At 42.9% G+C, this 13,783-nt stretch overlaps 1 protein-coding gene across 1 annotated transcript in view; it reads right to left on the reverse strand.

Annotated features, from left to right (window-relative positions):
• Window positions 1-13,783, reverse strand: part of CSF1R (colony stimulating factor 1 receptor) — a 34,515-nt gene that overhangs the window by 11,228 nt on the left and 9,504 nt on the right. The window contains exons 2-14 of the mRNA XM_079968208.1: window positions 12,381-12,632; window positions 10,759-11,031; window positions 9,905-10,038; window positions 8,473-8,638; window positions 6,575-6,764; window positions 6,125-6,240; window positions 4,748-4,865; window positions 4,083-4,273; window positions 3,299-3,405; window positions 2,637-2,763; window positions 2,022-2,126; window positions 1,352-1,462; window positions 48-213 (exon numbers count right to left, since the gene is read on the reverse strand). Coding sequence (XP_079824334.1) covers window positions 48-213; window positions 1,352-1,462; window positions 2,022-2,126; window positions 2,637-2,763; window positions 3,299-3,405; window positions 4,083-4,273; window positions 4,748-4,865; window positions 6,125-6,240; window positions 6,575-6,764; window positions 8,473-8,638; window positions 9,905-10,038; window positions 10,759-11,031; window positions 12,381-12,632 — 2,056 coding nt within the window. The remainder of the gene's footprint in view (window positions 1-47; window positions 214-1,351; window positions 1,463-2,021; window positions 2,127-2,636; window positions 2,764-3,298; window positions 3,406-4,082; window positions 4,274-4,747; window positions 4,866-6,124; window positions 6,241-6,574; window positions 6,765-8,472; window positions 8,639-9,904; window positions 10,039-10,758; window positions 11,032-12,380; window positions 12,633-13,783) is intronic.

Consider the following 13,783-nt stretch of genomic DNA (forward strand, 5'->3'; position numbering starts at 1 on the left):
GTTGGGTTTTAGCCCTCTGTTGAATCTGTACTGGTTTGGATTCTTACCTCCGGACGTATTTCTTCCCAAGGTACATATTTTTATAGTCTGCTGCCATGCTATCAAGAGAAGACTCAAATGTTAAATCCTGGATTATGAGACACTCTGCTTTCTTTCGCAGGAAATTCAGCAAGTCCCCATAAGGACAATACTCAGTGATGACAAATACAGGGCCTGAAAAAGAAAAAAATAAACCTGATCAGAAAATGGCATCATTGTACTCTGTTTCTGCTAGGTAGCAGCTTAGTCTGACTGATCAACACTAACTATTTCAGTTTAAAGGATGTTGGTTTTTGTAGCAGCGCCACACAGGGCTTCCACATTGTTTTTAACGCAAAGCAGGATGTGCATCACCCCATTCCCTCCAGATTTCTTTACCACTCAAAATTACCTATTCAAGCTGCCTTTTTTTCTGCAGGTAGACAAGCATCTTGGACGAAGGAATTATGAGCAGAAAGGTCTCACAAGAGAAAGGGCTAAGCAACACTATCTCTAGCTTTTCCTGCAGTCAGATTGTGACTGGATTGTGGTTTATCAAGACTGACCTGGGCTTAAAAAACAACAACAGAAAACCAAGCAGGGGAAAGTAATTCCTAACTGGAATGTAAAGTGTAGTTTTGCTCTCAAAGGCAAGTTATGTAATCAGTAGAATCACGTGACATGGTTCTTGCTGGACAGCACCATTTCAGAGAGGGAAGGGGGAATTGAATGCTCTGTTCATGTAAAATGATTCCCTATAGATAGAAAGCCACCTGGAGAAGCTTCATGTAAAACTCTGACATGCATGGTTTTTTTGCTTTAAAAATCTCTTTGAAATTCTTTTATACCAGGAAAATTCAAGCATGTGTTCCTCTACCTGCAAGCCAAAGTGGTACAGTATAGCAAAAACTACACATCATGATTTTACTGACTGTGTAGTTCCACTCTCAGGTGTTGGAATGACAGGTATGAAACCAGAAACAGGTGAAATAGGACAAAGAGAAAGTAGTCTGAAGCAGCACTATGATGGCAGATTAAAAAGTGAGAATAGCACACCTATTGTGAAATGAGGTCTACCTCCCGCCACTCCATCCCAACTAAATATAGTTCCTGTAAATTCAGGCCACTTCTAATTTCCTACAGACTGTGTATTGTAACCCTTAAGGTCTTAATAGCCAGCATTCTCAAAGCAGAAATGTTTATTCTTGTCATGATTGTGATACTGACTTGAAAATCTATGACTCTTCCATTATGGGGAAATGTTGCTGAAAAGAATGAAACCATAGGAACGAGAATGGAGGGGACTGTAGTGGCGCCAGGGACCGCTTCTTACCTCCATGTGTACATGCTCCCAGCAGGTTGACGATGTTGTCATGGTGACCTAAATGGCTCATGATCTTCAGTTCTGACATGAGGGCTTCTTGCTCATCAGTATGTGCTGTTGCTGAAACCAGAAATGAAACTAGTTGTATGCAAACTCTTATGCAGGTTCTTGTGAAAATGCACAGTGTTTTTGTGCAAATTTCTCCTGTTGTACACACATTTTTCAAAAGCAACTTTGCCTAATGTATACTCTTCTTTTGCAAGGCAGGTTTCCATAATATAATGCATTTTTGTATGTTGTTTTCATTAATATATGCATATACATAGAATATAATCACTTTTGTGTACATTACTTGGCTGGAGAACTACATTGCGAAATTAAGGTAAGTGCACACTTCAAAAAGTGGCTGTGTTTCACATTGCTTCATAAAGTATGTATTAGGTTAAGTTCACCTATAAATGCACATTGAATTGATACCCCCCATCCCAGCTAGTCACCTAGGATCAGTATGTTCAGTACTTAAATATAAGTATACAGATAGAGAAGGACTTGCTTCTTGCTCCTTACTTATATCACCCCCAATTTATTCCAATGCTGGAGCTGGTTTTCAATTTGCAGGCCTTTAGAATGATTATTAGCTAGTGAGCACTGGCGAAGAACTGCTTTAACCAGCACTTACATTTAAGCATTTTCACAGCCACCTTCAGGACAGAATCTTCCTTCCCAAGTCCAAAAGCAGTGGCCTCAACCACCTTTCCAAAAGCTCCAGCTCCAAGGGTCTTTCCTATGAAAGCAAACATGGTGTTTAGAAGCATAACAGAATCAGGAGGAGGATTTTTGATACTGATTCAGTGATCATTGTGTGTGCGTGTGTCCCTGCCTGTCCCACATGCACATATCCTTGAGAGCAGACAAGTAATATCTCCTAAAGTTCAATAAGCCACAGAAGGCTATGAGAAGGTTTGCAGTCAACAACAGGAGCAGTTTCTGTGCCTTGCACAGTTCAATGTCATTTCTTTGTTATTTGTAGCCCTGATTTCTCCGCTTCTGATTTTTCTGATCTTTTCATTGAGTCCTTTTCCATTGAGTCAGTAGTTGCTATGGGATGCCATTTTGCTCATTCTGCAAAATCCCAAGAATTATGGTGAGGGGGGAAATTGTGCAGTCCTTCATATAAGCAGGATAGTATTATGCAACTGCTCTGTATCAGTTTAATAATTTGGACCTTCCACAAATGTAGATAAACAGAATGACTTACTACTACCAGAGCAAGTGTACAAGGATTGCTCCTCACCAAATTGCAGGTTGTTTCTGGGAAATTCCCACTTCTCATTGTAAGGAAGCTGGGTGGGATCAATAAAAGTGTAATTGTTTCCCTCACAGGCCTCAATGATCTTCCAACGGACTTGGTACTTTGGTTTCTGCAAGGAAAAATTATCCATGCATCAGAAAAGCATTGTTCAATAGCATTTTAGCACTTCAACATATTATCTGGAAAATAAGTCTCACTGAATTTAGTGGGTCTTAAATGTCAACTAGACATACATAGGATTGGCCTGCTAAACTCCCAGCAGCCTCCTCCATAGATGTTGCAACTGTTATAAGTTTGAAGAGGCCCATGAATTTTACTAAATGAGGCCTCCATACTAAAATCAAACACATGGCATACTGTCCCAGTTTGATTATACAGTTTTGTCAAATTTGGGTGGGTTGGAAGGCTGTAGTTTGGTTTAATTGGGTCAATATGCCCCTTCACAATTAAGCTTGGAATGTTTTTATGCCACTATGACACTAAGGTTTAAAAAATCTTTCCATCAGCAGGGTCTTCTCCTGTACTGCATTGTGAGAGAGAGCCATTTTAGACATGAGAAATGACAGCAGTAGAGCTGCTTTCAACCTCTGGACCTCTTCCCTGGCTACTTTTCTTTCCACACAGACCACGAACACCCATCTGACCTGTTTATACTTGTAGAATAGGAAGATGATACACAGAAGCAGGAAAAACATCGTCCCAGCACATGCAATAAGAATTGGTTTGGGGAATTCCCTCAGGGGTTCAGATGCTGCAGGAGGGAAAGAAAATAAAAGTTTATAGTGCATCAGTCGTTCCTGAACATTCATGAGAACCATGCTATCAGATCAAACACAACATTAGAACAAGAGAGATACCTGGCTTCCTCCCTGCTTTGCTATAAAAAACAAAGACACAGATATCCAGTGATAGCAAAGCCGATTTACAGAGCAATCCCACCCCCTGACTAGGAGCAGCCGAATGAAAAGGCGCAGCAGAACCACTGCCACATCCAAAGTCCTGTGGCTTGCTCCAGCTCGGGCAGAATGAGTATGTATGGATGTATAGGTGCACACACTTGCACAACATTTCTGACATTTGTTTGCTTGCTTGTTTCTTTATGTAATTTCTTTCCCATGCTTCAATATAGATGATCTCAGGACAGATAGCAAGAATACAATTAAAAAATGACAAAGCACATTAAATTAAAACAGTGGAATTATCAAGCAGCAAATTCAGCCATCTGTTCCAGAGGTACTTGAAATGCCTGTCAGAGGGGAAAGGCCTGGGGCCAAACGATGTACAATGTTGGTGCCAGGCCAACCCCAAGGGACAGAATCACATAGGAGCCCCCTTTATATTAGCGTAAATGCAGCCACAACCAGGATTTAGTGAGTTGAAAGGTAAAAAGCTAGTTCTTAGTGAACAAGATGCTCAGATTTGTCTCACCTATGTACCGAACCAATGGACCGAAACTGGATCCATTCCCCATGTTATTAACTGCTAGACAGCAGTATGTCACGTTGTCCAGCATCTCATCAATTTTGAGGGTGCTCTTCGATGTTACTCTTCCGAAGGGAATTTCATGCATTATCTCTGGGCTGGTGTCTTTCATAAGCAGCATTCCACCTTGGTCACATCTGCCGGACAGCCAAAGATGATGGAGATATTAATGTTGTTGTTGTTTAGTCGTTTAGTCGTGTCCAACTCTTTGTGACCCCATATGCTCATAGAATTTTGTCTGCTTTATCTGTTACTTTATTTATCAGCTTCTAAATTCTGCTCTATGAAGGATTGAGCTGTGTTCAGGTAGATTCACTGGACTGCCAGGCCTTTGACCTTAGGATCAGTGCAGCATTTACATGGGACAGGCCCAATAAATAGATAGATGATAGATAGATAGATAGATAGATAGATAGATAGATAGATAGAAGAAGAAGAAGAAGAATTTATTACTTATACCCTACCCATCTGGGAGAGCCTTCCCAGCCACTCTGGGCAGCTTGCAATAGGATATTTAAAAACACAATAAAAGGTCAAAGATTAAAAACTTCCCTAGTGAACTCAGTAGTGTTACTTCTGGAAACTGCAGGGAATGCTATAACTTATCTCACCTGTCTGGATGAAGATTGCGAGGCAATTTATACCACTCAATGTGTGGAGCAGGATAACCACTGGCTTCACACCAAAGGCTGCCGGAGCTGTTGTCCATCAGTTTAGCTGTAGGGGAAGCTGAATAGCAAAAGCAAAAGAGCTGTTAGGTAGAGCAGCCATTTGTATACTACACATGACCTGGAAAAGCTGCCTGCGGACAAACGCCAGCTCCCTCGGCCTGAAAGCAGAGATGAGCGCCACACCCCATAGTCCAATTCAACTGGACTTAACCGTCCAGGGGTCCTTTATCTTTTTACCTAAACTACTATTCCCAGGATTCTTGGGGGGAGGGGCGCTTTAAATGTATGATGCATATGCAGTCTTCATTTTCCACCCCATGCTTAACATAGGCAACATGAGAAATTGCATCATGAAATAATATCTAGTGAAACTTGGCGAAAGTTGGTAACATGTAAGGGTAATGTGTGAGGTTTTAAAATTAGGCAGGAATAACCAGCTGCACAAATATAATGTAGGGGACACACCTGGCTTGCCAGTAGAACATGGGGAAAGGATCTAGATGTCTTAGTAGACCACAAGCTTAACATGCGTTAACAGTGTGATGCAGTAACAAACAAATAAATAAATGCTATTCTAGGCTGTGTCAGCAGAAGTATAGTGTCCAGAGCAAGGGAAGTAATAGAACCTTCTAACATTTACAATCCCACCCCAGCCCTGCTTATGCAGTGTACTTAGAATACACTCCATGTTTTATTGTGGCCAGACCAAACCTGGCACCACAATCTGAGAAGGATATTAACAAGCAGGAACACGTGCAGACCAAGATGATAAAGGGTCTGGAAAACAAGCCTTAAGAGGAACAGTTGAGGAAGTTGGTATGTTGAGGAGACTGAGAGGAGACTTGAAAAGAGATATGATAGCCATCTTCAAATATCTAAAGGGCCACCACAAAGAAGATAGAGCAAGCTTGTTTTCTTCTGCTCCGGAAGGTTAGGAACCAATGGATTCAAGTTACGAGATTCTGTAGCTGGTCACCACTTTATCCAAGCAAAAGCACAGTCAATATTTTCCTTTTGGTGTGGACTATTCCAGTTCCCACTAGGAAAGGCTACTTCTGGCAATTATACTTCACTCTGGATCACTTGATCTATTCTTGGGGGCTGCTTTGAGTGTATGTGGTTGTCTCACTGCAATCACAATTCCTTTTGGTATATTTTATTATTATAGCTATTTTGGAACATCACATTTGCTTACAGGAAGAGCAGAAAGGTCACCTGCATCCTTCACTTTAGCTTGTTGGTTGAGACTGAATGTTCTGCTGTTCCTTCTCAACATAGACATAACATTGGAAGAACTGTGGTGGATGGAACACTTACTTTTCACTGAGATGTTGAAGGTGATGGATGCGTTGGCTTCACCATTATCTGCAAAAAATGTGTATATTCCACCATTCTTTTCCTCCATCCTGTTCAGTTTGAGCGTATTGTTGTACCTTTCACAAAAAAAGAACAAATGCACAGGGCAGGGACCTTTCAGAAGGAATCAGAATGGAAGCTTCTCAAATAGAGACCAGAGATAATTTTGCATTATCTATGGACAGGTGTTGTTAGATTTCATAAATAGTCTATGTAGGAGCAAGAAAGAGGGCATTGCTCATATCATACCTTAGATCAAGTGTGGGAAACTTTTGGTCCTCGAGATGATAGAGCTACAACTCTCAACAGCCCCAGCAAGCTTGGCCAATGGAGGAGTTCTGTGCATCCCTCATGCAATTAATTTATAGTTTGGAAAGTCATTTAGGAAAGAGGAGGCACATTCTTTCTTACCTGTTGTTGCCAGAAGTCATTTCCATATTGAGTGTGACATTCTTGGAGCTCCTTGATGGGTTCATGTATGTCCATCTCTGTGTGTGAGGTCTAGGATAAGCCTCAATCAGCACGTGCAGGTTCAGGCTGCTGTGCAAATTTGTCTCTTGGCTTCTGTTCTGTATGGTGGACAAATGCACATAGCCACTCTCTGAAAAGAAAATGAATGAATGAATGAAGATGTTGCACAGAGGGATTCTTTTTTTTATTTGCTTTTTAAACCTTTCTCCTAGGAGAAAAGGTTGGGACACAACTAGGATCAGTGTGGTTTTTCCCTTGTGATACCCACATGGAATTTGGCAACTTGAATAATCACAGTAATTGGACTTCCACATAGCAAAGCAGCAGCCTTCCAATGCCATAAGCAAATTGCTTAATGCAGGGATGGAGAAGCATAGGCCCATGGGCTAAATGTGGTCTTACAGGCTTCCTTGTCTGGGACTCTCCCTAAGCCATGCTTCTCCCCAGGCCACATATAACCTGTGATATTTAGGTATGGGTCTCAGTGGAAGTGAAGATGGTCCAGGAAGGCATAAATGATGGACCAGAAAGGCAAGAAGATGATTCATCCTTTTGTCTTCTGCCTGGATGAGAGCTCGAGTTGGGTGAATTAAGCCTGCAATATTGAAGTCAAAAGGACATCAAAAGGGCAGAGTTATTGTCTGTAGGAAATTGTGGTGGTGTTTCACCTAGAAATCTGATGGGGAGCAGTGAACTTGGGGACATACGTTGGGTTATGTATTGAATCCATTGTTCTCATGTTAACCCAAATGCTCCTTTCTTAAACGCTTCCTGAAACAAAGCCCAGCTTAGGCACTCATTTAAATGTGTGCATTATCACCAGACTAAGTGTGCAATGATCACAAAGTCATAGAATTGTAGAGTTGGAAGGGAAACAGAGGGTCATCTAGTCCAACCACCTGCAATGCGGGAATCAGAAACCTTTGCCCAGATAAAACCTGTAGGAAGGGTCAACACACACCTCCCTTGACTGAGGTTTGTTTTCGTATTAAAACTGGGTGAGCTGTATGGTTGGGCTGCTGGGTTGTGAATGATGTTGAGAACTGGGCCCATTAGATATGAACAAGCTTTGCAACATTTGATTTATTGTGGGGCATATCAGTAACTTTAAAAGTTGGTGGCAAATGAGTGAATAAGTGTGATCCATCATGGATGTCTTGAGTGCTGCTGGGAACAAATTGGTAGGAGCAGAAAATATAGAATCCATGGAGTAAAAATACAGAGAATTAGGTTGCAGCTGAAGTACCATAGAAGGGGAAGCTGTGATTAACAATGAATGGAAATATGAGACTTGGAAAAATCGGCTGTTTTGCAGTCTAATTTTTAAAAAATCTGCTTACAAAAACTTGGGTAACTTAGAATGACCACAATGAGTTTTTAGGGGGTACAGAGAATATGCTACATTTAGTCTGGAAAAATGCTGCAAGTCGTTATATTGATTAATTAACCAGGGTTTTAAAAGGAAAATAGAAATTGTAAATAAAAGGGGCAGGGGAGGTTGTGATTCTACCATTGTGTGTCTCTCTGAATTCATTAACAAACTTATTTCTGCTCCTTATAACATTGTGCATCCTGAAAAACGTAATAATTTCTGCCCTTGTACTTCATCTCCTTCATCAAGAGACTAGGACATCAAACAGATGTAAGACTTTCTCAAGGCCCTGAGAAACATTCTATGAAATTCTTTTAATGCATTGCTGCTTTCATTGTGTTAAGTGAAGGATGACAGCTCCATTACTAAATTGGGATCCCAGTTTGATTCCCGGTGAAACCTCAGTGGGGAAAAGCAGAATCCCAAGGCTCATTTCCCCAGGCTGTGTACATCAAGACTTGCTCACCTATCACCTGGAGGGTGGCTGAAGAATTACTAGTTCCTGCGGAATTGGTTCCCAAGCAAGTATATTCCCCAGTGTCTTCTAACCGTACTGCTGGAATGGACAGGGTATGGTCTGTGAAGTATTTTCTAGAGGTCACATTATAATCTTCCATTGGAAACAAGTTGACCTGTAAGCCAGGAAAGTTAGAAATGATGGCACATTTTGCAGACAAGTCATTGTTTTAGTTATCACCACCCTCGCTTTAATTCATCCAATTTCATTAGAGCCCATCCTAGACCCAGTGTTGCTCCATTATCACCCAAAGGATTAGACCTAAATCATAAAGTAAATATACACAGTAGGGTGTTTATTTGTGCTTATGCCTGCTCCTAGAGAATGGCAATGGCATATGAAACTATGGGCAGTATTCACCTAAGTAAGTGCACAAGCAAATTCAACTTCCCCAAATGGCTGACACCAAAAGTTTCATACAGTTGTTAAATATTACGGGGGGTGGGGGAATGGATCCCTGCAGGACCCCACAGCACAACTGCCAAGGGGCTGAGCAGAAATTTCCCATTACTACTGTCTCGGCCTTGTAGTGATACTGTGCCCCAACTTCCAACCCCGAGAGCTGGTCTAGCAGGAGGATAGCATGTTTTGATGGTATCAACATCTACTGAGAAAGCAAGGAAGTGGAACAGGATTGCACACATGCATGTGTGTACACACACACACGCACACACACACACACACACACGCACACACACAAATATCCTTCTCCCAATGCACTTGATCAACCAGGACAGCCAAAGCAACTTTGGTGCAAAGTCTAAGTCTGAATACAACCTGAAAATGATCTAGATCAGAGCTTGCCAAACTTTTCATGTTGGTGACACACTTTATAGACATGCATCATTTTGTGACACAGTAATTCTGTGTTACTAGAAAAACTGGTGGGCTGCCCGCTCCCTTTCCAGCCCTGGGAGGAGTGTGGGGAGCATTCATGCAACACACTGCAGCTGACACACTAATGTGTCAGGACACGCAGCTTGGAAAGCTCTGGTCTAGATAACTAGCTTCTTCCAAGTGCACCTGAACCTAATCGCCACAAAAGGGGATATTCATAACTAGGTAATAATGACCATACACTCTTGTGTCTAGAGAGAGCTTTTGGAGTAGAAGGTGTACCACCACCTCATTTAGCATGGCTGACCCTACTCCATCCTTCAAGAAAGCCTTCACCACTCCACAGACTCAACTGTGAGTTCAGTTCCATAAAACTCTAAGGTTCATGCTCAGCAAAGACCAGATCAGCAGGGCTACATATGACATCCAGTTTAAAGTCGTGCATCAATTAGCCCGTGCCACCAAATCTCTCTGTTATCCCAGGTCTTTGCTGCTTCAGCCATAACAGACAGCTCTGACTAAATACCTTTTAAAAATGACTTACATTTGCAGTGGAAGGATAGGTCCACTTTGCCTCATAGGAATAGGAGCGGGAACTTATTCTGCAGGTGATATTGAAAGGTTCTCCTCGTAGTCTCACATGATCTTTCGTTTTAATTGTGACAGATAATGTGCTTGCTAAATCAAGCAAAAAAGAAAAGAAGCATGCCGATTAGCTACAGACTAAGTGAAATAACAAGCAGCATTAGCTTGTGCCATCATTTTTTGACTGTGTGGCCCACTTTTTTAAACCATGAATTCAAAGTCAGCCCTGTTGCCCAAGAGCTGGCAAAGCAAAAATGCAGTGTCCTTCGACTTCAGCTGGCATAAGCAGAGTGGATGCAGATGTGGCAGCAGCTATGCTGTTCTATGAAGTTCTGCCACTGCTTGCTAGGAGTTGGTTTGCCACCACTGCATTATTGTGTGTTGCACAAAGCTGCATGCTCAGACACACTAGTCAGTGTTTGCAAAAGTGCCAATTTTGATGGATAGCTAAGTTTTGGTTCATACATTGTTCCAGACAATTCAAATTAGCTAATTTCGTATTAAAATGTGAACTGAGCTAATTTTTCTCTCCCATCTTTAGCACGGGTCCAGTGCAATGCAGCAAGAAAAGGATGTGGAGTCTGGATGCAAGAAGGGATTGACGTTAAAATCCTTGCTCAGACATGAAAGTTGCACCGTGCCCTTGAAGTCTCCCTAATTTAGCCTCACCCAATGTTCAAAGCTCTTCGAGCTATTCGAGCACTGTGCTATCAGAATAACTACACCAGCAACTTAGAAATACCTCACCCCACCCTGGTCCCCACCACTGCTGCTGTTGTGGCGCCACTGTAGAAAGAGCAACTGCAAACCTACCTTCAACAATAAGGCCTATTTTTGCTGAATCCACCCACCGTCCTTGCACCAGGGCACGGCACTTATAGAAGTTTTTATCACTCATGTTTACTCTGTGCATACGTATTCCCTCTTGAGCATTGAAAGAGAATCCAGAGGAGATGTTGCGCGAGTCCGTCCACAGGGTAACATTGCTTGCCAATTCTGGGTTAGCGATCAAGCACGGCAGCACCACATCCTCACCTTCTGTCACCCTAATGAAGTATTTAAGGACACACCAGGCTGTGCTGTGATCTGTGGAGGGGGGTGGAGAGAAGGGTCAGAAATCAGTTGTGAAGCTGAGGCCAGCATTTAGCAGATGTTCGTGTGGCAACTTGGAATACATTAGAAGCAACTGGAAGCAATGGCAACTACCTAGGCTCCCTCACGCCAAATTATTTGGGGAAATGACCCTAACTGAGTTTAGGTATCCTCTGCTATATACCCACATAAAAATGTTCATGTATAGCTGAGCCAATGGGTTGAAAATTTGAAGTAAGAATGGCACCATTTCACACACATTCGTTGAACAATCTCTCTCTCTGGGGCGCAAGCCTGGGCAGTGTGTCTGGAGATCCTGGACTGTCCAGACAATAAGATCCTTCCTCTTGGCCTCATGGATGTGGTCCAAAGGAAAGGAAAGCAATACATTTGGCACCAGCTTGACGGCAGGAGCTGCCAGAAGGAGGCATACAAAATGCCATCCGACCACCTTAAGGACTCCACTCCAGATTTGTGTAGGGTTTATTCCTTTTCTTCTCCTGATGATGTCCCACAAAGCAGCAGGTACAGATTTTTCCTCAGGGTTTGCTCCCAAAGCCTTTCTCACTCCAAAGTGAGTGTAGTCGCAAGGTAGGGGAGGTCTAGGATCAGAGTTTTCATTCTTTCCAGGTTGACGAGCCCCATCTGGTCCCCACTCCCCTCTACAGCATATGCAGAAACTGCCTTCTTGACCATTGGACTCACTTATTGGTCTGTCTTCATGTGCAGGGGAAGTCCCTAACTCACCGAGACTCATCAGCTACCCTCACCTGGTTTAGCCAGCCAGATGGAGCCATTCCTGAGGTGTGGCCGCTGTCACATGCCAACAGCTACTAGGAGCCACAGGTGAGAGCTGAGAGCAGGGGGGCCAAAGATGGATCAACTACCCAGAAGGAGCATGTTGTGTGTCCCCCGCCCCCCAGACATACTGCCCCTCTCCAACACATGCAGTCAATCCACAATTTTAACCAACATACAGATGGAGAGAGTTGGCTCCCATTCACGGCCTTCTATGCTCCTCTACCATCCATTCGTTATGGTAACCAGCAGACATTCATGCATTGAGGGAAACATCTATGGAGGGGAGCCTGCTGTATAGATACAGTTTCAAATCATGAGGAGAGACTATGCCTGTACAGCAAGCTGGCTGCAGAGGGTTGGGGACAGAGGGAGGTTTCTAGGAGAAACTGCCCCACTCTTCCTTTTCAAACCGTTGTTAGCTACATGGAGTCGGTGCCTCCAAAGGGTTTCCCTAAGTGCATAGCCCTTGTCTGATATTTTGGAAGCATAGAGTGGGAACAGAGAGTGAAACTGAATGAAGTAGTATAGAAAAGTCTGGTTACCTTTTACACAGAGAGATACAGATGCTGTTTTTTCACTGGTACGGTTAGCATAAGCACACTGGTAGTTCTTCTTTTCCTTGTAACTGGCCTTGGGTATGTAGAGGGTGCCATTGGTGTACACCACGATGTTAGACTCATTCCTTATGCCGACCCACTCCACACTAGAATTCCCGGAGCAATGCAAGCTTACCGGGTCTCCCTTGTCCACAATCACAGTGGGGAGATTAGGGCTGATGGTAGGAGAGGCTGAGCCTAGAAAGAAGAAAGACAGTGAGCAGCCTGTGTATCTTCAGGTACCATTGGCAAATCTTTTTATTATTTATTTTAAAAATTTGTTAGTCGCTTTATCTTGCCCAAGGCAACCCTAAGCGACTTACAACCAAACAACTTGCATCCATTTGTTCTGAAATGAGTAAAATAAATGAAGCCGGCGGTGAGGCCTGTGACTTCTTTGCCTTGCCAGACTGCAGCCCAAATAAGGCTCTGGTACTCTGAAAAACATCCATATGGTATGCAAACACAATCCTCTGTTTTCTCCTAGCAGCTCTTCCGGAATGGGCCAGGCATATGCACTCATCATCTGGCATAGGCTGTGTAGTCAGAAGTTTTATTGCATGGATTGTGGCAAGACAGAAACAGAAAGATATTAAGCAGTCCTAGAGTTTGAATTGATTGTTATTCACGTTTTATACTGTATTTTATGCTGTTTTTTGTTGCATCAATTAAGTGTTTTAAAATTGTTGTTAGCTGCCCTGAGCCCGGTTTTCTGAACCTGGAAGGGCGGGGTATAAATAAAAACTTATTATTTATTTATTATAGATTCATCAACGGTGTTGGTTTATTGTGTTGCCGCAGTTGCCTTGTGAATCACAGGTTTTAATTCCAAATGACTGAAAGTCAGGAGTTTTGTCTACAGGGGCTTCTGTGTACTGAATTTTTTTTTACAATGGATCTGACATTTGGATCTAGTCATACCTCATGTTGCGTCCACTTTAGGTTACGTCTTTTCAAGTTGCGTCCCACGGCAACCCGGAAATACCGGAACGGTTACTTCCAGGTTTCACTGCTTCCGCAGAAGCGCTAAATCACGCCTCGCACATGCACAGCCTCAGCGCTTCTGGATGCAAATGCTTGGAGTTGTGGACATGCCTCTGGGACAGATAACGTCCACAACTCAAGGTTCCACTGTACATTGGGGTGGGCAGAGCTCCTGCACCTTTAATAGTTGTGCCGAAGGGAGAGTGAAAGGTGCAGGAGGCCTGTATTCTTTTCCATCTGGCCATCCGAGCCCCAGATGCCAGCTTTCTTATTAAGGATCAGGCTGAATGAGATGGGAGGTGAAAGAAAGAATGGAGCATCTTCAGGCTTTTACTGTGGCTGAAGCCAATTGCCTTTTTTGCAGC

This window comes from Podarcis cretensis (genome assembly GCF_951804945.1).
Source record: "Podarcis cretensis genome assembly, chromosome: 2".
Lineage (NCBI taxonomy): Eukaryota > Metazoa > Chordata > Lepidosauria > Squamata > Lacertidae > Podarcis > Podarcis cretensis.